Raw genomic sequence first — 27,781 nt, 5'->3', positions numbered from 1 at the left:
TTGATTCTACCGCTAATACAAAATCGTGCTTACTGCATCCGAGAAATATCTAATGTCGGTAAGTAAGAGTAACAAGGAATTATCAAATTCTAACCTTTTTTCAGTGTGAATAAATTTTTTGAACAAAATTATCCTTTTTTTCTTAAAACTTCATTTCCTTTATGAATTTAGCTTTGTTTTACTTTGAAAATTCATTTCTATTATCTACATTCACTTTAAAATAGTGTTACATTAATCAAAATGCTTTAAAAGTCACCTCGTATACAAGCATCTATACACTTCTTATTACGGAAAAGGCTCGTATGAGAGATTTCTCATATTTCTCATACGAGCTGCCGAGCTCGTATACGAACTCCGCGGTCCGTGTATCGAATTTTTTTACTGGGTAATTCAGACGTGAAGAGTGTCATTTTTTCTTTTTCTTTGAGAAAAACAGTGTGCAATGTTATAATGAAACTGTAATTATTTCAGATACTGGAGATGACAATTATTCAACAAGCGAAATGATTGCAAGAGGTTTAACTTTTGGACATGAATCTTCAAATCTTTATTATAAAAATAATTCAGATGCATATATTTTGCAACAAATTGGACAGATGTCAACTTCCTCTAATTTTATGCCTGAAACTGTATGTAACAGCGTTTCGACAGAAAATTTTTTCAACTATTCAACTGTTTCCCAACAATCAACTAGCTGTGCAACATTTCATGAAAATAATATAAATTATTATTCATCTGATATAAATAGAAGTAATCAACCAGTTGTTTATACCGATCGTAATTTTGATGCAATGGTACTTGATTTGCTAGTGCCCCAGAAGGATGATGAGAATGGGAAAACTTTGAATATCGAAAACAATACTCAGCATAATCTTATTACTACAGATTTATCTGAAGTCGCCCATGAAGTCAATAATAGTGATATATCGCAGTCAGTAAATGAAAATGAACCTAATGAAATAATTCCGACTTCTTCTCAACAAGAACATCACTTCGTCTTACCCCCTTGCAAAAAATGTCGATTAGAATGCAGTAAGCACTTCAGTCCTGACTATCGAGAGAAACAAAATAATGCTTTTTGGAAATTAAATTGGATGGAGAAAAGATTTTATATAACGAACCACGTAAAAAAAGAAGAAATAAAACGCAGAAGAGTTAGTGTAGTCAAATTTCAACGGAATAACCAATATAGTTACAATATGATCTGTGATGATGGTACAAAAAGGCAAGTATGTAAACTTTTCTTTCTTGCCACTTTGGGATTTAAACTTTCAAAGGACTCAATTATAAGAAATACGATGAAGGATATAGATCCTCTTACTTTAATGCCCAAACCAGATACTCGAGGAAAAAAAAGAATGCATCTTTGGAAAAAGAAGTACGAAATTCGAAAATTGAAGAACACATCGAATCTTTTAATCCGTCAGTTTCCCACTATCGCAGATCGCATGCTCCAAAAAGAAGGTATTTACCAAATACTTTGTCAATTACGGTTATGTACAACGACTTTAAAGAAAAAAATATCTATGAATTATTTTCTTATGAAACATATCGCACTGTTTTCGAAAAACTGAATATATCATTCACAAAATTGGGACACGAGGAGTGCGAATGTTGTGAAAAATTCAATGTTCATGAACATAACAAAGAAAATCTCAATCCTGATTGCGATATTTGTAACGAATGGTCATCACATAACACTCGAGCAACACAAGCCCGCGAGATATATAAAAAGCATAAAGATGATTTGATAAATTTTCCTGATACAGCTTATTATGCTGCTGACTTACAAAAAGTCATTATGCTACCTCGAATGGATTCTTTTAAAACTTGCGTTTTTACAAAGAGGATTGTAGCTTTTAATGAAAGCATAGTACCAATTGGATCCTTTAAAGGAAGTCGTGTACCATTCGCTGCACTTTGGCATGAAGGCATTGCAGGCCGAAAAAAAGAACAAATTATAAGCGCGTTTCATGCTTTTTTTCTTGCATATCGTGATGTAAAACGATTTGTAATTTGGCTCGATAATTGTTCTGGCCAAAATAAAAATTGGTGTTTTTTTTCTTTTCTAATCTATCTTGTTAATTCTGAGAAAGTGGATACTAATTTCATCGAGATAAATTACTTTGAAAGTGGTCATACATTTATGGCAGCTGATTCATTCCATCATAGAGTCGAAGAATCGATGAAAAATATGGGAAAAATATGTGATTTCAGAGACTTTGAAGAAGCCGTACAAAATTCTGTAGCAGGAAAAGTAATTGTTAAATCGTTAAATTTTTCCGATTTTTCTGTGTGGGCTGATCATTCTTCTAAGCAAAAGTTAAAATCATTAGGTGATGCAAGACCATATTTGCATGACATAAAGCAGATAAGAGTGGTTCGAGGGAGTTCAAAAATTCAGTACAATTTGACCTATGATGATATTGAAAACTTGGAAGAATTGGATTTCTTAACGACCCGAGTAATTAAAACTGGCATTCCTACACCTGCTGTTCACAATGAATCTCGTGGTATACCGTTAAGGAAAAAACAAGACATAATAAAAAATCTTGTTGCATTGATGAAACCGAATAGACGACGTTTTTGGAACAATTTGAAGGTTACAGATGTCGCTGATTTAATAGATGAATATGATAATGAAAATTGAAAAAGGCATAAAGGTTTAGTGGTATAAAAAATTTGTTTACATATGTACCTGAACAATTTATACATCTACAAAAATTAAGATTTAGTTTGTCAATCATTAAAGTTATTTTCATCTTAAAAGGATTTGAAATTATTATAATAATAAACATTTGAAATCTTTAATTATTTTATTAAATGACCAAAAAAATGTGATTTTATTTTTAAGTAACGAATATTCCTTTAATTATCTAAATATATAATTGAAAAATAAATTTAAAGCTATTTAAAGCTATATTCTGGGAAAATTCAAAACTAAATATATAAATTTCTCATGGTATTAAATAATCATTAAAAAATAATTCTAGTAAAAAAAATTGTATCAATTAAACAGCAATCAATAAATGTGATTTTAAGTTTAATTAATAAAATATTATTAAGTTAAATTATTATAAAAATTGATTATTTTCCCTACATATTTCCAATATTGTTAAGTCTTTTCAGGATTATACTTCTTATTTTTGAAAACAAATTATGTAAATATATGCAACTATAATTTTTAACACGAATTTGCTAATTTTCAAGATTTAAAATTATTTTTATACGCATTATATTTTTTGTGACAAATCTTTAAAATCATAATTTTAAAAAAAAATGTCTTTCATTTTATTCTTTAATTTTTAAGATGAATTTATCATTCGGTGGTATATATAATTAAAGGTGGTGAATTTAACAATCTTTCCGAATCAACTTCTCACACAGCACCTAATTTCATGTATCGACAGCGCAGCTGTCCTAAATACAGAAACCTGCCTTCTTGAAAAATATTTTTCGAAATTAATTAATAATTTCTGAAATATCAAAGAATTAGGAAAAAATCGGGGGCATGGTGGGATACGAACCCACGACCTTTCTATTGCCGGTAGACTACTCTAACCAACTGAGCTACATGCACCTCCGAGATCTTCCCAACTCTTTGATACTTTTATACCTCTACTTTATTTCATGGTAGAGCAGTCTACCGGCAATAGAAAGGTCGTGGGTTCGTATCCCACCATGCCCCCGATTTTTTCCTAATTCTTTGATATTTCAGAAATTATTAATTAATTTCGAAAAATATTTTTCAAGAAGGCAGGTTTCTGTATTTAGGACAGCTGCGCTGTCGATACATGAAATTAGGTGCTGTGTGAGAAGTTGATTCGGAAAGATTGTTAAATTCACCACCTTTAATTATTCTTTAATTATTATTTTATTTTTTAGGGTTCCGTACACCTACGGTGTATCGGCGGAACCCTATTGGTGAGACTCTGTTGTCCGTAGCCAAATCGTGCCCCCCCCCCCTAGCGGCTAAACTATTTGACCTAAAGAGCGCAAATTTGGTCCAGATATGTATTTTCACTCGTAGATTACAGGAAAAATATAGCGAATGTGATTGGACGTGATGGGCATAGCGTTGTCAAAGAAATAACAAGATTTTTGGCCAAAAATGCATAAAAAGTGACCATTCCCACTTGATATGTAATGATGGCCATCGCGTTGTCAAGGAAAAACTAAAAAATTTAAAAAAAAAATTTTTTTTTCCTAACTTTTACATTATTTGACCTAATGAGCTGAAAATTGGTATCCTAGTGTATTATTACAGTCTGACAACAAAAAATTTATTTAAGAAACTTTTTTAAAAAAAAATTTTTTTTTTCAAAAAAAAAATTTTTTTAATTTTCTTTAGTTTAAACACGTGGCATTAAATATTTTAAGGAAGAGTGAAATTTTAAGAGAATAAATGAGAGATTGTTTTCTGACTTTAATTTCTTAACTAAAAATAAAAAAAAATTGGACAAGTGCGAGTTGTACTCGCACTGCAATGGCGGGTTCCGTACACAAATATTAAAACAATACTTGCAACATTTATCGGTAATTAGTAGAATTAAAATAAACAATTAAAAAAATATATTAAAATCATTTGATAAGAAGAAATAACTAAAAAAAATTAAAGTATTGTATATCTAATATTGTAAACAATAATAAGCAGAGGAACAAAATTTTCAAAATTTATTATAGTTCCTCTGCTTATTATTGTTTACAATATTAGATATACAATACTTTAATTTTTTTTTAGTTTTTTTTTTTATCAAATGATTTTAATATATTTTTATAATTGTTTATTTTAATTCTACCAATTACCGATCAATGTTGCAAGTATTGTTTTAATATTTGTGTACGGAACCCGCCATTGCAGTGCGAGTACAACTCGCACTTGTCCAATTTTTTATTTTATTTATTTTATTTATTTTATTTATTTTATTTATTTTATTTATTTTATTTATTTTATTTATTTTATTTATTTTATTTATTTTATTTATTTTATTTATTTTATTTATTTTATTTATTTTATAATAATATATTTTTACTGAATATTAATTAAACAAAGAATTTAAATAAGAGATTTTAGGACGAGTTTTCTTTTATATAATGTCGCTTACGTATCTTTTTCTTCTGGACGGCAGGGTTGAGCTCGAGCAAGTTTACCGAGAAATAAAACACAAGCGAGTTTGTGTTCTTATTCGTCTGTATTTATCACTACTAAAAACCCGTATATCCATTTTACAATAGAAATTGTTTTAAAAAATAATTTTTTTTACATAATGAGAAGCAGAATATTTTTTTATTAAATATTGGTCAAAAAATTTTTAAAAAAAGTTAATTTGAATTAAAGTTCTGGAGGCAAACAGTTTTCTTTGATTTTCTCAGTTTAATGGTAATGTCGCTTATGTATCTTTTTCTTTTGGACGCCAGTATTATCTCTAATCAATTTATCTGCTCCTACACGGAAAAAAATAGTCGCAGAAATTTTCAGCGACTAATCGAAGACTCTATCTCGGATATGAACGAATCTTTTATAGACTTTTAGAAATGTTCTACGATTTTAGCAGAAATTCTCCAAAAAAAGTCGAGGACTTTCTAGAAACCTAGTAGCGGAAAACAGTCTCGGAATTATTCTAACACTTCATAGAAGGTTTCGTCGACGAATCGCGGAAAATGGTGCGCACAAAAGTTGCGCGCGTTAAAACCAATAAACACTGTTTTTTTAACATTCTTTTTTAACAATTTATGACAATTGATTGTCAAGATTATTATTATTTTTATTATTCAATGTGTCGATATTAATATATACATTAAAAAATTCTAAATAATTTCCGCGACTGTCAATTAAAAATTAGAACGCTGTAGAGTAAATTCAGGTTTGTAATTTTCCGCGACTGTGGCGGAATCGGTTACATGCGCGTGGAGTCTTCATTTTCTTCGACAGTCGCGGAAAGTTTCTTCAAATGTAGTCTATTTCTTCAAAAACTGTGAATATGATTTTTAAAACACTTTCCACTAAATCCGGCAATAACTCTGTATTTAGTAGACTTTGTTTTGAGGGTAACTTATACTCAGAAAGATTGGATTTTTTTAATAATAATGTTTTATCTTTTGTTACTAACCTGCGCACATTGCTTTATACTGAAAATGGTCTTAATTGTAACCCGTTTATGTCATGAATTAATAAAATAAATTCATTTTTAATAGGCACTGTATAAGGTTTTGAATTTTTTATAGTAAACTTACTTCGTCGTCGTCATCCAGTCGAACTCGTTTTAAAGCTACAATTTCGTGAGTTTCCCGATTTTTTGCTTTAAAAACTGTACCATATGTACCTGAAAATTAATACAATTAAAATAAAATTTTATAGGCGTTACAAATAAAATTAATTTTTTACATAATTTACAGTCTATTACTTTTGTTTAATGTTAATAAACGAAGAAATAGTATATTGTGCATCTTGGGAGGAAAATGGTTGATTTCCAACGAGTGTAATTTGCAATTTGAGACATAGCGTAAAACACAAGTTGGAACACGACTGGTGGTGGTATAGTTACTACTGGTGTTTCTAACTGTGCTAGGTTTTCAGCAGACCAAGAAGATATTCGGATATTTAAAAGCTATTTACCGTTAACAAGTACTCAAGAAGTTGCTATTAGCGGAAGATACCTCTGAAAACGATATAGTTTTCTTCTCGAAAACTTATAATTTAAAACAGTGTTCTTTCATGTTATAGCGGATTTTTGAGAATTGCTAACGGAAGAAAATTTAAAAAGAGCATAGAATAAACTTTAGCCTGTTGATACAGAAGCGACAATCATGACGCTGAAACTGCCGTAGAATTTGCTGAATTGTTCAACGACATCTTGGGGTTTACAGATTGAGAAGCCGACGACGCTATCGATTGGATAAATAGCGATGTAAATGATCCTGGTTTCCAACTTCTATACAGAAAGAAGACATTATATCTTTTGTAATGGGGACTTCGAAAACAGAAGCAAAGAAGAATGTTCCACTGTACATACAAATGAATGAATTAAGCGGTAGAGAGATGGCAAATAAAGTAATTTTGTCGGGTTCCCCAACATACAATGATGTAGACTTGTGTGAAATGAAAACTTTCATCGGACTTCTGAATTATCAGGTCTACGAAAGCGTCCAATGAAAATATAGAAGATTTGTGATCCAAGGAAATTGATTGTATTTTATATCAAGCTACGATGTCAGTAAAGAGATTCCAATTTTTGCTGAGAATAATTCGTGATGATAAATTACAGGGCTGCCAGCGTACTTAGAGGTTAAAAGTATTGAAAAAAGTGAGTAAATAGTGAATTTACAAGTAAAATAGTGAGTAAAAAGTGAGGTTATTTTTGGCATATTTTTGAAAATTTAAATTAATAATTAATCTGTAATATCAATTTCTTCTCAATTTAATAAATAATACCTACAGACATTTAATACTTTTACCATCCATTTTTATTTTTTTAGACTTTCTTAACAAAAATCGCAAAATTGAGCGTCAAAGTCTGCCATGAATCCATATTTGACTATGAGTATTCCTACACAGCACCAAAACTTTCCTAAAAATTTATTAAAGATTTACATACTTGCAAACTTTGAAAAATTTACTTGCAAAGTTTAGTGAAAATTGTGCAAAGATTTAAGGGGACTTTCTGGTTTAGGATTTTAAAAAAATCGATTTTTCTTTTTTTGCTTTAAAATGTTCCTTAGTATCATAAAATTACTTTCCCAAAACAATTCTGAAAAAATATGCGAAAGAAAAAAGTTATAGCAATTTTTATGTCCGCTTCTTAACGGACTGTATAGTAGGTACAATACATTACACGAAAACTTTAAACGGGGAGTAACTTTTCTCGAAATCTACCAAACCGATTTCACAGTTAAACCCCCTTTTTTATGCGGGGGTAAATTGACCCTAAAACGTAGCGGTTTTGCGATTTTTTAAGTAAAATGTTTATAAAATATTAAAAAATACATTTAAAAATCGTTTTTTAGGTTTGTTACCTAGAACAAATACTTATGAACAGAATCCAGTTTGAATTATTAATTTATGAGTTACTGGTCATTCGGAAAGTTACTCCCCAAAAAGGTACCTTTTGGAAGACCCCAATCAGCACATAGGCTTGCCACAAGCTTGCATTAAACTTGCTGTGCAAGGTGTGCAAGCTTACAGAGCAAGTTTGTGACAAGTAACAAAATGTCCTATTCCTGCAATCTTGCTTTAAGATTATGATATAATCTTGCTGCAAGCTTGTGAGGCAAGTTTTCGACAAGCTTATTTGTCAAACTTGCTGCAAGTTTGCCGGATAAACTTGCTACAAAGTTGCTGCAAGCTGCCGGATAAATTAAAAAACTTGACACGATGCGCAGTTGAATTCTATGGCATTCACGGCTGCGCACTAAATTTCTTTGCCACATCGATATGTTGCTGAGTGTATATTTTGAAATTTATAAGAAAATCTCCAGAAAAAATTAAAATTGATTCAATTAAATTGTATATACTTGTGCAGCATGCTTGCAATAAGCTTACTGCAAACTTACACTACAAACTTGTAGCAAGTTTACCAACTAAGCTTGTCGTACACTTACCTCAAAAGCTTGCAGCAAGCTTATATCATAATCTTGTAGCAAGATTGCAATGCAATACTTTTTTCACAATAAGTTTAAAAAAGAGTATTCTTTGTCTATTCCAAACCAGAAAGTCCTCTCAAATGTCCCACTTCAATGAATGTTTATAGTCAAATTTTACCAAAAATTTAGCTTTAAACTTTCCTGATGATTTAAATTACATTTTCAACAACTCTATTATAAGCGAAAATGTAGCGTAAAACTTTCCTGAACATTTTATTTTTCATATTTTTCTGATATTCTACTTATGATTGAATCGTATAATAATCACAACCAACAATAAAAGCTAAAAGTAATTTATAAAAAATATTATCTAAAGTTTTAGTAACATTTGTTACTCTTATTTTATTTTAAGAGATGTAAGTACATCTCTTTTAGAATTTATAATAAATCTTAAATTTTAAAACTAAAATTTAATAACGTGGTTAACAGTTTAAAAACTTACCTATTTATTATTTTATTTAAAAAATAAAGAAATTGAAAAAATTTTTTACATTGCTTAGTTAAAAAAAGCACTATTTTGGAAATTTTGAGCCTATTATGCGATCATTATGCAAAAAGAGTAAAATTATGCAATCAGTGAAAATTATGAAGTATTGTGCGCTCTAGGAACATGTTGTTAACGGTTTAAAACATGAATTAACATAATATTATAATGTTTCTACTCGATTTTAAAAAATTATGCAGTCGCATAATCTACCTTTCTCTACTCATACTCTCTAAATCTGAATATGTGAAATTTCACTTATTGTACGTTATAAGTCGTCCTCTCGATCAATAAGTGCATATACACTTATAAATAAGTGAATTTTTCACTTATTCTGAGTGAAATTTCACTTATTATAAGTGTATATGCACTTATTGATCGAGAAGACGACTTATAACGTACAAATATGTGAATTTTCACATATTCAGATTTAGAGAGTAGTCAAAAATGTGGTTTCATTGAAAACTTTGACACTCTAATTTACCATTTTTGTATTGAAAGTGTAAAAATGTTAATTTTTATGGGAATATAAATGCTCCCAAACAATTGCGATTTTAGTGTTTGGTTTGTTTACTGTTTTGTTTGTTTACATTTTTCAACTTGGACTTGCCCTTAAATAAAATTTATTTTTTTTAAATGGAGAAATAAGGTATTTTACAAAAAATAGTGAGAAAAGTGAGTTTTTTTTAAAAAAGTGAGTAATAGTGAGTGACTTGAAAAAAAGTGAGTAAAAGTGAGAAAAGTGAGTCACTGGCAGCCCTGACTGATAAATTGACTAGGCCTAAAATTTTTGACAAAATGCTATCGCAGGAGTTCATCATAATGGTACATTAAGAGAAAATAAGCGTCAACTTTCTCCAAGCTTCAAACAAGCATTGCCTTTAATTCGTCACAAAAAATCGTGCTGGTTCTGTGTACTTTGCACTCAAAGGCAAACATTGATGAAGCTAAACAATCACAATCTCAGGAACAATTTTTTTTCAAAAATTAAAGAAAATTTTGAGGGTGGAGTATTTATTGCAAATTTAGATTTTTCGGAAAATTTTACTTGACAAATTCAGAATTCCGTTCAATCCAGTTACTGGTCTGACGTTCAAATTACTCTCCATCCATACCTAATATATTACCGTAAAAATAATTAATTAAAGCATTTGAAATATGTTCCGATATCCGAAAATTTATTTTTTTAAAACTGACTTCAAATTCGTAATCAGCGATAGCGAAAACTCCCGAGTAGCGAGTAATCTAATTAATAAGATTAAGCGAATCCGATGAATTTTACAAAAAAGTGTCCGTCATATTGGATCCAACATTTTGAATTTTTAAAAACTGACTTTAAATTTATAATCAGCAACACCGAAAACCCCCGAGTAGCAAGTTTTAAGCGAATCCAATGAATTTTCCAAAAAAGTGTCCGACATATTGGATCCGCCATTTTGAATTTTTGAAAACTGACTTTAAATTCATAATCAGCAACACCGAAAACCCCCGAGTAGCAAGTTTTAAGCGAATCCAATGAATTTTCCAAAAAAGTGTCCGACATATTGGATCCGCCATTTTGAATTTTTGAAAACTGACTTCAAATTCGTAATCAGCGACACCGAAAACCCTCGAGTAACGAGTTTCAAGGGAATCCAATAAATTTTTCTAAAAGGTGTCCGCCATATTGGTTTTTGGAGGTTATGTCAAAACCCTGATCTGATGGGGTTAAGTGGACCTCGGATTCGGATTCAGCGACCCAAAAAAGCATAAGGTACACCTATAGTGAGACCTCCAGATCAGAACCAAAAAAATTTTTTGTGTGGCTGTTTATTCAATAAATAAATAATAAAAAAACAAATAAATAAGAATAAACACAATCTAATAAAATAAATAAATCTATCGAGACTAGTTTCTTAACTATCCCGATGAAGGCCACGCCTCCAAGGCGATTTCAGGGATGTGTGAAGCATATCCTCGAGGAGAGCATCAACATTGAAATCGTCTTCATATAAGGAATTAGACTTTATTGTACAGTGAAAAAGTTTTAAAAATAATTATTTTCAACCGAAAAATTCACATTATAATGTGAATTTTTCGGTTTTAATTATGAAACTGAAGTTACCAACGGGATATTCAACGAAAAAATTAAAAGAAAATGTTCTCTAAAAAGTTTAGGATACTAATTCTTCTTAATAAAATTTATTTATTTTTAACCCAAGTAAACCCTGTAAGCCCTATAAAATAAAAGAAAGATGCGGAAACAGTTGTTCTCATTGTTTTGTCACGAATTTTCCAATAATCTCGGAATTTCAACTAAAAAAATCAAAATCACTGCTTTCTCCGACTTGGCAACCTCTTTAATTTTTTAACGGGCGCTTGGCATTAAAATAAATAATTATCAAAAGAAAAAATTGCTTTCTAGTCGAGGAATTAACAATTTACATGAAATTTCGTGATTACTGAAAATCAATGACAAAAAAATGAGAACTACTACTTTCCCACCTTTCTTTTTATTTTGGGGTTTGGAGTGTTTACTAGGGTTAAAAATAAACAAATTTTATTCAGAATAATTTGTATTCTGAACTATTTAGAGAAAAATATTTTTTTAATTTTTCGTTGAATCAATATTGGTAACTTCAGCTTAATCTTTAATTCCTAAATTTTAATACAATTTATACTTTTTGTAGATTAATCGATTCGTCTGGATGCAAAGAATAAGATTTTATTATATGTGACGCTCAACGAGAAAAGAGACCTTATGACAAGAGTAAATAAGGTCCCTTTTCTCGTGGAGCGTCACATATATTAACTTCAATATTCAAAATAAAAAAAAATTTTGAAAAGAGTTCAAAATAAAAATTTTTCTGAGGATTTTTAAAAATTCTTCCTTAAAAATCATTTTTTTAAAAATATTATATAATTAAGTCTCAGATTTTAAGAGCTACAAGCTAAAAGAAAATAATAGAAATGATTAAAAAATTGTTATTATTAAAGAAATTAATTTTATTCTACAAGAAAATATTTACATTTACTAAAATACTATTTAATTCAATTCGTCAATATGATTATACTTGTAAACAAATACGTTCTAAAATATTAAAAACTATCGTTAACCTTTCATAACATTGATTGAAAAAGTAAACACACAACATAATCACTGAACCGCAAACTATCATATCTGTCATATCTAACTTATAAATGGAAATAGCACACTTAAATAAGATAAACTACAGATGTCAACAGAATAAACAAGTGAATGAATGAAAAAATAATACGATTTTTAAAAAACAACAGTAAAATAACAAGTGCTTTTTGGTATAAATGAATAAATATATTATTATTATACACAATATTACTTTATGTCTATTAAAAAGATTCTACTAAACAAACTTATATTAGTAAATTATGAAATTTAATAAAATACCTTCGCCTATTTTTTCTAGTTTTTCATATTTTTGCATATTTTAATCTTCAAAACGCAAAGTTACAGTATAAATGAACTTATACTAAATTTTGAATTGTTTACAAATATAATCACTATTGTTGTGCAGACGATTTGTTCTACTTAAAGGTCTTCACACATTATTCACTTCACTTTTCTTCAGCTCTATGCACAAGGTTTACGTTGGCAGGTTGGCACTTTGGCACTGTTCTGTCCATTAAGGTGCGTACATATAGCCATTACCTGGTGGAAACTTTGAATTTGAATTTATCTATATTCTTTTTTAAAACAGTTATTAAATTTTTAAGGCCAACGCAGAATAGATCTGTAACCGGACCGCAATCGTAAGCGTAACCGTAAGAATGAGTTAAAGAAGGATAGGTATATTGTTTATCCTTCTCTAACTCATTCTTACGCTTACGGTTACGATTGCGGTTCCGGTTACAGATCTATTCTGCGTTGGCCTTTAATGTCGCATGCGACTCTGAAAGTCTATTCTCAATATGTATGTTATATGTATGTTGTTCGAGATAGGTTGTTTGAAAATTTCCGTGTGCGATATTCATACATTGTTGCCGTCGTTTCCAAATACTTATCTGCACGGAAAAGTTTTGGGGCGAGCAACTCTATTTGCTCTAGTAACGCTGCGCAACTTCACTTTGGTGCAGCAATAGTCGCAAAAAGATAGCGCAGCAGGCCAGCATTGGACGAGCTGCTCTACCAGTCGTGTATCTACCACTGACTTTCAGCGCAGCTCGTCCAACACTGGGTGAGCAGCGTTCCCAGTAGAGAGAGAAGCTCACCCATTTACAAGGCGATATGCCTTCTCTCTTTTAGGAAACCTTCTCTACGCGCGGAGAACGCAGCTCGCCCGAAAACTTTTCCGTGTGCCAATCATAATTAAAGAGGAAGAGAACTTGACATATGAAAAAAATACAAATAGTTATCCGTTCATTTAAATATTTCAAAATCAATTCAATTTTGCGTTTACAATTTTTATAACCAAATCAACTTTAAGCTGTTTCAATTAAAAATTTTATAAAATTTTAATTATTAATGAATTTAATTTAAAATTTTATAAAATTTTAGATTTTTGAAAAATTTTGATAATTCAAATTCGTTTGAAATTAGTTAAATTTGGCCGGTTCCTCTCTACGTGCCGCACAACACGAGTGAGTGCCGCATGGTGGCGCGTAGAAGCTTCCGTATACAATAGAAAAGGACAGAAGATGTCTGTATCCTTTTCTTTCGCATGCTCTGTTCCCGTATCCGTATTCATTCAGCGTTGGCCTTTAGGGACTTCTGCTTTGGCATTGGGATCCGAAATCATGTGAAACTGACCCACCTCTGTACCCACTTGCGTCCGACATCTTGGTTTTTTATCTCTTTTTTTTACATATGTTAGAGAGAGACGAAATGAAAAGACAACTACCGCAAGTGGGTCGACACCAGAGGGCCTACGCAGCTCTGCGGTTCCCAATTTTGTACATAACTAGGCCATGAGTGTGAGATAAGGCCAACGCAGAATAGATCTGTAACCGGAACCGCAATCGTAACCGTAAGCGTAAAAATGAGTTAGAGAAGGATAATTAATATACCTATCCTTCTTTCGTATCCTTCTTATCGTAACCGTAAGCGTAAAAATGAGTTAGAGAAGGATAATTAATATACCTATCCTTCTTTAACTCATTCTTACGGTTACGCTTACGATTGCGGTTCCGGTTACAGATCTATTCTGCGTTGGCCTATAGATGCAGATATATGTTTGCCATATTTGCACTCATCGCCTAGTTACAAAACGCAATGCAAAACTGCCATAATTTCAGCCTTAGGTTGAGTCCACAATAGCGCTCTTGAACAGAAGAAGGTATATTGTTTTATTAAGGTCTACGCAGAATAGAATCTTTAACCGGAACCGCAATCGTAACCGTAGCGTAAGAATGAGCTAGAGAAGGATAAACAATATACCTATCCTTCTTTAACTCATTCTTACGGTTACGCTTACGATTGCGGTTCCGGTTACAGATCTAATCTGCGTTGGCCTTTAGCGTAAGCGTGAGAATGAGTTAAAGAAGGATAGGTATATTGTTTATCCTTCTCTAACTCAATTCTTACGCTTACGGTTACGATTGCGGTAAAAATTTCCAGAGCGGAAAATTTACATTGGAGTAAGAGAGACAGATATATAGTCTGTCTCTCTTATTCCAATATAGATTTTCCATTCTGGGCATGAGAAAAAAAAAGACACAGACAGCTTCTGTCATTTTTCCTTTAAATGCCCTGTTCCCGTAACCGTTTTCATTCTGCGTTGGCCTTGTGGAACTACCATTGTACTAACTTACAATTGTACCAGGACCTTTATGTATTTACATATGTCACTTGTCAGAACTGTCAAAAAGACGTAGAACGTTTTTATAAGCAATAAATTTAATAAAAATTAATAATATTGGTACCTACGAATTTTTTATCCCAAAATTATCGATTCACAAAAATATGACTAAGATTTATTTAACATTTAGTCGAATTTCTTTTTTAAAGTCAATGCTTATAATTTAAAGGTTACCTTTGTGTCAATTTTTAATTGTTTTTACAGTATTCATTTTAAAAATATTTGCCAATATCAATTACATTTCATGTGCACTTTAAAAATAAACTTGTGAATTATTGATATTTGTGTCGTTGGAAATGTTATTAAAGCTACTACGAAATTAATGAAGTGACTAATATAAAGAATGGACATGTGAGGCAGAAAAATGAATACTTTTTAATAACTTGAAGAAATTTTATCTGTTTATAAGTACGAGATAGAAATATCTGGATTAAGTAAATGAAATAAACTTTTTCCTTCTACGTTGAGGAAACGGTACCTATTATTTTTTCTTTGCCGTAAGTAAATTCTGATACTAAAGTTTTACCTTTTTTTAAATAATATGTAATTTTTCGTACATCTTATTTTTTGAATAAGTGAAACAATAGTTTTTCTACTTTTATACAATTTCATAAACAGAAATTTTAATTTCAATTCTTAAGAAAGACATTTTAAATAAATTTGTATTAGATGATGTCACCTTATGCTTTTTGCTCCTTTTCTTATTAGTGTCTTATCTATTAAAACCTACTAAGGTAAAAGCACCAGTACCTGGTCATTGCAAAAAATGGAACCAATAGATGGACAGTAACAAAAAGAATTAAAACTGCTTTCAATGTAAATGAAAAAATAATATATGCTGTTTTTTAATATTAGCTTTTGGATCTCTCTTGGTTATAATTCAATATTTTAATTTCTAAGCACAAAATTTATCAAAAAAAAATTATAAGTCTCGAACTACTCAAAATGAGTGTCCAAGTTTACCTTCTGCTTCATAACCTCAAAAACCAGCAGCACCAGTAGTTGGACAAAAACTTAACAGGCTTTAATCTAATTAAATAATAAATTAATTAACATAAAATGACTAACTAATAAATTTAATAGCTGACAATATTAACTAATATACAAATGCAAACATTGTATGTAAATAAATATCATGCGTATTTTCTTATAATGTCCAACTATTGGTCCTTATCGTGTCCAACTACTGGACCAACTGGACCCTCTAAAAAGCCATGTCCAACTATTGCGGTAAAGAAGCAATTAGTTATTTTCTAGATTTATATTTAACTAAAGTAAAAATTTAAACTAATTTTTTTAATTTGAATTCTTTAATCATAATACAAACGAAATATAAAAAGTTTGGCAAGTAAAACTATACTATTTTTTTAAAAATCGTTGCTAAATTTGCTTCTATCTTAAAAGTGTCCAAGTATTGGTGCTTTTACCTTATTTACTACAAAGTTTAACTTTGTCAATCCAAATTAATCTATGTAATCTAATCAAATTTTGCTCAATGCAAATTTTAAACTATTAAGGCTTTAACTATTGATAAAAAACTACAATTAATTAATGTTACAACACATTGATTAATTTTATTTTTGAAATTGAATTAACATTGAAAATTTTAATTGGTCTTGAAATATATTAATGTGTCATTCCATTATATTTCGACTAAAGTCGTTGCCGACTAATTTTAAAATATTATAATATTTTGCAAGAATGATTTTAATGATATTATTATTATTACTGAACAAAAAGAATTTTTTAAATATTCTTAATATTTATTGTAAAATAAGCATCTAAAGTATATGAGGTCGTAAAAACTGTCACTTTTTCATTTATTAGAAAATATTAAACGAAAATACATAATTTACAATGGAAATGTAAAAAAATTATTAGAGTTTATTAAGGAGTTAGTTTATTACATATTATAAATAGATAGAAACAATTAATAATATGAAATATTAAATAAAAAATTATTTTAAAGTTCACCTGGCAAATGACCTAATTTTGCAAATTTCATTCACTAAATGTGAGAAAAAGTAATTATTAAATTGAATATAATCTAACCAAATATAACAAGTTTCATTTTTATCCAAGAAAATTATTTACATTTAAAAATCGTGAAAATAAGCAAAGTGCCAATTTTAACTTAAATAATAATACCTATATTTTAATATTTCTTATAATTAATTGTTTCTGTCAATATTATCTATTTATAATAATAAATTAAGTAAGTCTTAATAAATTCCAATAATTTTTTTACATTTTCATAGTAAATTATGTGATTTCTTTATATTAATATTTCCTAATAGATGAAAAAGTGACAATATTTTTTATACCTCATATACTTTAGATGCTTATTTTACAATAAATATTAAGAATATTTAAAAAATTCTTTTTGTTCAGTAATAATAATAATATCTTTAAAATCATTCCTGCAAAATATTATAATAATTAAAATTAGTCGGCAACGCCTTTAGTCGAAATATAATGGAATTATTCTAATACTTAAATATTCATGGATATCTGCATGAAAAGGGCAGATTTACAGTTTTTGCTGTTATAACACATAAAAGTAGTAAATTTACAGAAATGTTGTGATTTTTACAGTAAAACCTTAAAAATAGAGCAAAAGTTCATTGGAAAACTTAAAGAATTTTACAGATATATTCATTTTATAATTTAAATGAGATTTGTCTTACATTACAACTAGTTTTGACTGAATTTTAGACTTGAGAACGTGATTTTAAATCCTAAAACTAGCTCAATCAATTTTTAAACTTAAAAATAATTAAAATTTCAATTAAAAAACACATTTTTCAATTATTTTGCTTTTAGTTGTGAATAATTTCAGACTGTTTTGTCTGTGATGTATTTAACTACAAAAATTACTTGGAAAAGTTACAAATACAATGATTTTTTTTATCAACAAATTAAGAACTAAATCACAAATAAGAGTGTAAAATAACCTGAGAAGTGTCATCTTTTTCAAGTTTTACACTCCTCAGGGTAAGTTTAATTAATTATTCTTCTTTCTCCGTATAATCTTCTTTAATCTGATATATAATTATACTATTTTTTTGTTTTTTATTAGGTACTGTTTATTATTGTTTATAAAAGAAATATTGTCGGAAATGAAAGTAAATTTTTGCAAGGGTCCGACGTGTTAAAAAAATTTTTTCTTTAAAATTAATAAATTGGAATTATCTCAAGAAATAGAATCGACAAAACAGGCCTTTTTATTGTTTTCAAAAGTAATAAAATGCTTCGCAGAAATTCAATTATATTCAAAAATTTTAAGAAGTTCTCGACAAAACTTAAATTCTCTTTATAAATAACTAGCTGTCGTACCCGTCTTCGACGGGTTTTAGTTTCTACCAATACATTTAAGTTTCTACCAATCTGGAAAATCAGGAAATAGCTAGGGAATTTAATTTGACCGGAAAAAAATAATAATTAGTTACCATTATAGCTATTTTAGTAGGAAAATATTACTATTTGAATCAGTGATTGACTTTTTGTTATCAAATTAGTTATTTTAACCAATTCAAATGCAGAGAACAATATTTATCAATTTGTAGTACTTTAATTAATGTATTAAAAAAATTAAATTTTCCATACAGTTTTTGGAGTTATAGTAGAGTCTAATTGGAACTAATTGTATCGCAAGTAGACCCTACGTTACGACTGCTAAAACCTAACATAAGACCTAAATTTTAGGCTGAAAGTAGGGCTTAAATTTTGACTCGGGTCTGTTTTCATAAATATTATACATCAATAAAAATTGAAGTAAAAAGCAATTTTTTAAAAGCGAATTAATATAATGAAACTTTTTCTTAATTTGATAGGAAAATTCCCGGTTCGGCATATTCCCAGCTTTTTACAGTTTTTCCCGTTTGGTAGATACCCAGTTAAATGTATTAGTATAAACAGAAAACTGTACGACAGCAAGTAATACAATCTATATTTATATGAACTTAAGAAACAGTATTTTCATAAAATAAGTAAATTTTTATAGCCATTTGTAGATTTATTTATGGATAAAATCAAGTAAATTTAAATTTGACAAAAAAGAGATAAACCGTGAAAAGTTTGGACAAAGCAGGGAATTTTGTTAAACAAAAATAGACACCGTGTTAACTTTTGTCTTTACATTGCTCAAAACATCTCTTAAAGTTAAATCTAGAGTTAAAATGAAAAAACGTTTTAACATGTAAGTTTTTGCCTAGTGGCATAATATGCTTGTATTGTATCACAGGTGACTTACAATTCTTGACATCCTGCGAAATCATTTTAATCATAAAAAATTTCCATTTTCAATATTTCTGAACTTCTTGAAAATATTAGATTGATTTGATAAATAATTTTGAATTGCACTATTTTGACATCAAAATATTAATCAGAGACTCCAAAAATACTACTGAATTATACTTTATACTTCATATAGTAATTAGTATCGATTTTTTGATATATTGAAAATTTTTTTATATTTCTTGTAGGATAGTATTTTTTGCAAAATTATGATAAAATCTGACTAAATAACATATAATATTCATTTTTAGAAAGTTTAAAAGCTATCCATTAAAAATTGTGAAATTTGGAAATTTTCCATTTTTCAAGTTTTTGAAAATATTTTTATATTTACATCTTAGTTGTAGAATAGTATTTTTTGAAAAATTATGCTAAAATGTGACCAAATAACATGTAATACTCAAATATAGAAAGTTTAAAAGCAATCCATAAAAAAATGTAAAATTTTGAAATTTTCGATTTTTTGAAAACATTTTTATACTTACATATTAGTTATAGGACTTTATTTTTTGCAAAGTTATGCTATAATGTGACTAAATAACATATAATACTCAAGTATATAAACTTCAAAAGCAATCCATGAAAAATAAAAAATTTTGAAATTTTCGATTTTTTGAATTTTTTGAAAAAATTGAATATCTCCCGTTCTAATTAATATTTTTTAAATCTGTAAATTTATAAACCTTCCTTGGGTCAATACCTAATAACCTACCAAGTTGGACTTAAATCGATTCACATGTTTTTGTGTGATTGGGGTACAAAGTTTTTGTGACAGACAAACATACATACATACATACATACATACATACATACATACATACATACATACATACATACATTAAATTTTTTAAGAACATTTTTGGAATCTCTGATGTCCATAATAACTAATCATGTTAACATTTTGAAGTTTTAAGCAATGTACAGACAGACATCTGATTTTATTAATAAGGATAAAATTCTTCTCCGAAATTCAATTATTTTGAAAAATTTTCCTCTACTGAATGATTTTCAATATTTACTATTTTAATAAAATTTTCTAAAATAATTGAATTGTTTAAAAAAAAATTTAATAAAATTCGTCGAAAACCATTAATTTATTATTTTGATAAATAATAAAGATTTCACAGGAATTCTATAATTTACAAATTTTTTTTATAAATTTCTTTGCAATAATTCAATTATTTTCATAAATAATAAAACTTCTCGCAGAATTTTAATTATTTTTAAAACAATTTTAAATGAATTCCTCGACAAATGCAATTATTTTTTAAAATTTTATTAAAATTCTTCGAAAATGTTCAATTATTTTAAGAAATTTTGATAAAATTCTTTATAAGAATTCAATTTTAAGAAAGATTTAGGTTTATTTTTGTATTTAAATAATTGAATTCTGGTAGAATTTTCTGATAGAAAAAAAATTTTAAAGTGAATTTCAGTTAAAATTTTACATAATAATTGAATATTAAAAGCATTATAGCATGAATTTCTAAAAATAATTGAATTTTGATAAAAGTTTCAAATTGAAATCTTTGAACATCTGAAAACATCAAACATCATTTGAATTAAAAATTCTATGGAACTAATTTTTTCAAAAAGTTTAATTGATTTTTTTTAAATTATTCGAACTTTTTATTTTCTAATATATATTTAATTGAAGAATTTCCGAATAATCGAAATTTCGTAAAGTTGAATTGTAAACAAATGCATTTGAAAATTCTCAACAAATTTTTTTTTAAATTATTAAAAATAATTGATTTAAAGGAGAATTTTAGTTAAAAATTCTAGAAAATAATAATTGAATTGAAATGATGAAAATCATTTGGAAGAAGTTACAGTAAAAATATTCTTATAGTACAAAATAATGATCTTATTATTCGGTTATCTTTAATTATTATAACTTGTTGAATTTCAAAAAGGTTTGAATTTAAAATTTTTGAAAATCTTAATTTCTATGGAAAAGAAATAATGATTAAATATTTATTAAAAAAAGAAGTTATTGCTGTTTTGGAATAATTTTACAATTAAAGAAATTTGTAAATAAATGTAATAGAACATTTTATTGAGTATCTAATCATTTTGAGACAGACCGAAACCAATTAAATTTGACAAATATTTTTTTGATTACACAAAAAAATGTTTATAATAAATAAGTTCTTTTACAGGGACCTAGCTTTAAACTTTGATTATAGAAAAATTGAATTAGTGAAATATTACCCTAAATAGAAACAAATGAATTGCCCTTTATACAATTTTAAAAATAAATATTTATTTTCATCATTAACTCGCATTATTTACATTTTCAGGTAAATGAAGAACATTCGCTATGAGGATTTTAAACTGTGTGATAATTTTGTCACTTTTTCTGGCATCAATAAATTGTAGTGACATCACTACTGCTGTTTTTGGAAATGTATTGGATGGAATGCCAGCTGCATTTGGTGACTTCAATTCCGATGAACTCACCGATGTCTTTGTAATTCGAAATAATGGCAAAACCGTGCAAGTTATGCTAGCTGCTGAACAAGAGCCGCTTTTACGCATATCGAAAAACCTTACTTGCAGTTTTCACGATGAGCAAATTACAAACGTTGTTCCCGGAGATTTCGATGGAGATGTATTCATGGATGTTCTGGTGACAACTCTCAACAAAGATGATCAGCTGACAAATGTATACATTCTTTGGGGCAGCAACGGTGAATGGAGTTGCAGCAATGTCACAAATCCGACTATAAAAATAAAGGGCCAACCTTTGTCCATTGATTATAATCATGACATGATAATCGATTTATTTGGTGTGGACACCAATGACAAGAGAATGTTCTGGACATTTAACAGGAACAGAACCAAGCCCACAGCTATTGAGATGAGCAATACGGATAACAAGTTGTCTGAAATAAGCAGTCCTCACTCTAATGCATTTCTGGACATCAATAATGATTTTATTCCCGATCTTCTCTTGACCACAAAAAAGAATTTTGAAGTTTGGTTGGGAAATGTATCTGAAGGCTTCCACTTTGATCACAAAATAGATTATCCTTACAATTTTTCAAAAGATCATTTTTCTGGGCATATAGGTCAATCTCTGTATTTTGACGCAGAATCAACGGGAAAAATTGATCTCGTCTTACCATTGTGCTTTGATCGTCTTTGCAAAAATAGTACTATTATGATATACTCCGATGAATGGTACGACTTGCACATTAATTTTAAAGACGACAATAATAATGTGTGGGGCTTTGTTCCTGAAAAGAGTGGTATGTATACGGAAACAATAACTCTTCGCGGTGGAGATTTCAATATGGACGGTTATCCGGATTTACTTGCTACTTTGGGTTCGAATTCCCAATCGAACAGAGCATTTTTATTACTGAATGTCCACTGCAGCAAGTGTGGTAAATTTAAACGAACCTTTGAAGTTCAGTGGAATGCATTGAGTCCATTTTACAATAACAGCGTTATGGCTGTGTTTTATGATTTTTACCAAGACGGCTTTCTGGATGTGATTCTCGTAACGAATGATAATGCCAAAAAAGAATATCGCACGGCTGCTTTTAAAAATAGTATCGATTACGATGCCAACTTTGTTAAAGTAATGGTTCTCACTGGTCTTACAAACAGTATGTATCCGATTTCACCTGGTACGCTAGGCAAAAAGAAGAGGACTTATGGAACTAATTTACCTGGTCCATCGATTGCGTACAAGACAACAACCCAAGATGGAAGTCCACGAAATGGGATAGCTGCGCAGTTGCCACAGAGTGCATATCACTCATTAAATTTACCGTACACTACCTTTGGCTTAGGAAGAACTCCGAACTTTGTGGATTCTCTTATAATTGGCGTAAGTGTGACTACAATCTACATATTTCTAATTTTAAAATAAGCTCCAAATTCCTTCCACTAAAACTTCCTAAGTTCTGACTCATCGCCATCCGACGACAACAACTGATCTAGCTAACTCTATATGTGCTAAAGAAAATTATAAATTAATATAATATTTTAAAAACTAATCTTCTTTATAATTTCAGGTAAATGGAGAGTATAAGGAATGGCCACAAATAATTCCTAATTCTCAAATGGTTGTGATTCCTAACCCGATTTCCGAACCAAATAGATGGAAAGCACAGCTATTCGTAACGCCCAGCAAACTAATTCAGTTGAGTGCTGTAGCACTTACGGGAACTTGCGGTTTAATAACAGCAATTATTCTTATTCTGTATTGGAAGGAAAGGCGAGAAGATAAAATTGAAAAACTTCAAGAGGCACATAGATTTCATTTTGATGCTATGTAAATATTTAATGTTAAGTTGTAAATAATTTATTTAATAAAACAATAATAAATTTATAATTCAGTTATATTCATAATTGCAACAAGTATACATTAATAGATGTTCACCTCTTAAGTGTCAGGCTAAAATACCCTCCGAGTAACCAATTGAACCGCCGGATCGTAGAAGGGCATTTGTGCATACGCGTGAAACTCAGTGCTTCAAGTTGGCCCCTGACATGATTTTTTTTTAATTTTGATATTTTAATTACATATCCTTGAAGAGAATAAAATTACGCAACTTTTTTCTTAAAATGAATTGTTTTCAAAATAATAGTAAAGAAAAACTTTATTTTTTCTTAACATAAAATTTCAATCACTTTTAAGTTCAACTCGTCATGAATCCAAAGTTTTTTTTAAACATTTTGACTTCCAATTCGTAAAATTTACTCATCAAAGTCTCCAGAAAATGTTGGTTAAACAATAAATAAATCAAAACTAAAACTTAAATTTTTATTACTTTATTTTTAAAAAAGTCAGGAACATTATTCAAAACTTCCAAACAAAAAAAGTCTGTGGGAAACTTTTGATTTGGAAAAGCTTTCAGTTGACCGAATAGAAAAGGTTAAATGTTAAAGAAACATATGACAATAAATTAAATTATAAATTGACTATAATAAAAGCAAGAATAATTATTACAAACATAATAAAGATGTGAATAAATTAACACCGACTTATAATCATTTATTTTTAACAAATTCATTTCCTTAAATGCATTATTCACTTTATTCACTGTCTTAATCGGAAGAACTATAATTTGCTGTAAGACTTGGAGCAATAGAATTAAAATATTTATTAAAAAAAACTCTTTTCCTTCCTTAGAAAGATAGGACATTAAACTTTTAATTTTAATTCTGCTTGGCTAATTCTAACACAAAGTGTTTTGGTAGATTAGAAAGTTTTTTATCTGCTAAATTTTGAAAAACCAACGGATTTTCATTTTTATAATTTTTGAAAATTTCAACTTTTCCGTTAGGATGATAACCAATTATTCGAGATCGAGCTTCAGTAATTTTCATTTGCTTAGGTTCTCGTAAAATGCCAGTTAACATCATATATCGAAGTTCAGTAAAAGTTGTGAATATTATATTACATGAAAACTGATAACAGCGAAAACTACGAAACAGTGTATTTCTTTCGTGTACTTGTTTTTAAGTTAGAATGGTAAGAAATTGGAAGAGAGAAACCAAAAAAAAATCCTCCAATTAACAAATTAATTTTTATATTTTTTTAGTATTATATCATTAATAGCTGCAAGAATAGTTACGCCCCTCGTTTTTTTCGACATCAAAAAAAATTTTTTTCGTAAAATCGCTGTAGTTCGGAACAGCTGTTCCGAAATATATATATCTATAACTTTTCTTGAATCGAGTTACAGCAAAATAATTCATGGCAAAATTGTAGCTAAGAAGTCAAGTTTTCAAACGGTCCTACTCATTTTTTTATTTTCTTTTAAATAAATTTTGTAGACTCAAAAATCCAAACAAGAATAGTAATGCCCCACCCTACCCTAATAAATATGTGAAGATGGTATAATTTTGATTCTGGTCCCTGCAAGCAAAAAATAGAATTATTTTTGAGTGACGTGTGCGATCAAACTCAGTATTTATTACCAAGTCTAAGAAATTACAAAATGTGTACTTGCACCTTTTTTTGCCAACCCTTCCATATAAGGAAACACATAACTATCCTAAGAATATTGAAAAGATATAACCAAATTAATCTATTGTAAAATTGATCACCGACAGCTAATTTGGGCAAAGGTAAATTCTGCGCGTAATCAAATTCGCCTCATAAGTAATTTTTTCCATTAAAAAATACTTTTTTAATAGTGAATATTCTTCGACCATTTTTAATGGTTTAAAGATTAATTACTTCAATCGATACTGTTTCACTTTTTTTCATTTGCAAAACATTCGTTGCATATATCTGTTCTGGGCATTTTAAAAGTGAACGGAATAATTCTATTAAAATATTTACAATATGTAGACAAACTTATTGAATAATCAAATTCTTGAGTTACACTTTTATAAAAATCGCAAAAACTCGAAGCGCTGAGTTTCACGCGTATGTCCTTCTATGATCCGGCGGTTCAATTTCAAGCGATCTATGAACCTAGTTACACTGTAGAGGATAAAGTAGGGAAGGGCAAATGATGCTGAGAAAACAGAGAAATGGTTTAATTTACGCATGCGCAGTACAATATTTCATTGCTGCAAATAGTGCTGCGCATACGCGAATATAACTTTTCTTCTGTTTCTCCAGTTTAATATACCCTTCCCTACTTAACCCTCTACGGTGTAAATAGGTTCTACAAAACAGAAATAAGATTTTGGTTAAAGGTGTCACATAAAACTCCTGATCAGTATTTGGATGACGCCTGTAGGCGTCAGTGACAATGACAGTATTATGAATTAATCTAGACATCTACAGAAACAAAATCAAAATACATATATCCCAAAATGTGTAACACTAAAATTGATTCGCTTGAGAAATTGTGCGAGGAATTTGTAACTTTTTTAGCCTTAAATTTGGAAGTTTTTAAAAAAATTTGCTACTTATAAGTTTTAAAATATAATTGATCAAAAGTCTTTACATGTCATTGTTTATGTTAAGAAGTCTTAAAAAAAGAATTTCAGATTGGAAAAAATATAAATATCTTCTTTCTACAGAGGGCACCTTGTCCACTGGTAAAAATTACTGGTTGTCATATTGTAGCTGATCGCAGAATCATTTAAAATAAAGAAATCAAATATCATTTCAAAATAGAAGACTTAATACAGATCCTAAATCTCTGATTCACTACTAATATTTAAATTGATCTTTTTTATGAATCATTTATGGTCAGAAAAATAGTGTTTTTTTAGATTTTGTGATTCAAAAGCTTGCCATTTTCTTCATTTTTAATGTTTTTGGGTATTTCGAGGTTTAGGACCTGCATACCAATCGTTGAGTGCAGAAAGTGCATAAAAATACAAACAGCAAATTCTAAGTAGTTTCTGGTAGTTTGAAGGCTCTACAATAAATAATGTCAAAGTTTGAAGAATGTGGGTTTTTAATGACAGTTTTACATTTTAGGAAAAAACTTGTGATTAAAAGATATAGAGCTTTAGAATAGTTGACAAATGACGGGTGTTAAGTTATAAAAGGTTAATTTGATCAGTTGCAAATGAATTTAAACCATTAAAAATAGCACATTTTTAATTTTCTAATAACTTTATTAATAATTATTGCATTTGTTTATAACTTCTCATTTTTCAACGGAATTTTCCTACTTTTTGACCTCCCGATTACATTTTTTCTTCTTATAAAGCAGACTTTAATTGCATAATAGCGGGCGTTAAAAAAGGGTATATGTTTTTTTGTCATAAACAAATGAAATTACTTAATGCTAGTTCCGTATATAAAAATTATTAAACAACTAACACATTGTCTGAAATTTATCAGATATACTTTAAATATTCCATTTTCAACTTTGAAAATCTGACATCAGATTGGTAAACAGCGAACCCGAAAACCACCTGGTAACATTTGGCACTTAAATATTTTAAAACTGTTTAAAGATAGTGTTTTCATTTTCTATAGTGCGCAAGTTTTCCCATCGTATATAGTATTTAAAAAGTAAAATTGTAATATGTAAAATTATTTTTCAATTGTCAATGCAGCATAGAATTTCAGCCTGAGAAGATCTGCAATCTCAAGTTGAATCGCAAATTTATGCAAGATTATTCTTTATCAATCTTTATACTGCAAGATAATAATATTTCAAAATTCAATACAATAAAATGACTAGTGAATAAAAGATTCAATATGATTCACTTGTCATTTTATTATATTGAATTTTGAAATATCACTGTCTTGCACTGGAGATTAATTAAGAATTATCTTCCACAAATTTGTAAATCAATTGCATATTATACTTGTTTTCTGAGACACAATTAAAATGCATTTTCGCTTAAAAAACTATGTAATTAAAGGATGACGTTAAAATATGTGGTTCGAAGAATTTTTATATTTTTCAAAAGATGCGTCATTTTTTGGGTGGAGTAAAAAAAAGCTGTGTTGGAATGTTTATGGAATGAATCCAGGAGCAGTTCCCGGAAAAGTCTCTAAGTGTCAAATCGATCACAGATTATTTTTCCTACACTTGTTACTTAAAGTTATAAGATAATGATGAATGTCGAGACATTATTAGGTGTCATCCGTTTTTTGTGAAACAAT

At 28.9% G+C, this 27,781-nt stretch overlaps 2 protein-coding genes across 3 annotated transcripts in view; one reads left to right on the top strand and one right to left on the bottom strand.

Moving 5' to 3' along the window:
* The window catches only part of LOC122502973 (cyclin-dependent-like kinase 5), a 37,633-nt gene extending 24,936 nt beyond the window's left edge, over positions 1–12,697 (bottom strand). Inside the window, exons 1-2 of one of the 2 annotated variants that reach the window (XM_043613341.1) lie at positions 12,531–12,697; positions 6,235–6,323 (exon numbers count right to left, since the gene is read on the bottom strand). In XM_043613341.1, coding sequence (XP_043469276.1) covers positions 6,235–6,323; positions 12,531–12,567 — 126 coding nt within the window. In that variant the 5' untranslated portion in view covers positions 12,568–12,697. Of the gene's footprint in view, positions 1–6,234; positions 6,324–7,436; positions 7,474–12,530 lie in introns of those variants that run through there. The other variant, XM_043613342.1, reaches the window with a different exon arrangement.
* A 2,214-nt stretch (positions 12,698–14,911) lies between these two features.
* LOC122502971 (T-cell immunomodulatory protein) lies at positions 14,912–23,581 on the top strand. Its single transcript, XM_043613338.1, has 3 exons — positions 14,912–15,434; positions 21,537–23,074; positions 23,262–23,581. Exons 2-3 carry the CDS (start codon positions 21,557–21,559, stop codon positions 23,523–23,525), a joined length of 1,782 nt encoding a protein of 593 aa, XP_043469273.1. The 5' UTR covers positions 14,912–15,434; positions 21,537–21,556; the 3' UTR covers positions 23,526–23,581.
* Positions 23,582–27,781: the final 4,200 nt, after the last annotated feature.

Source organism: Leptopilina heterotoma, unplaced genomic scaffold (assembly GCF_015476425.1).
Source record: "Leptopilina heterotoma isolate Lh14 unplaced genomic scaffold, ASM1547642v1 Lhet_24, whole genome shotgun sequence".
In the NCBI taxonomy this organism is placed as follows: domain Eukaryota; kingdom Metazoa; phylum Arthropoda; class Insecta; order Hymenoptera; family Figitidae; genus Leptopilina; species Leptopilina heterotoma.
The sequence above is the reverse complement of the archived record's forward strand: the minus strand, read 5'-3'. Positions and strand labels throughout refer to the sequence as shown.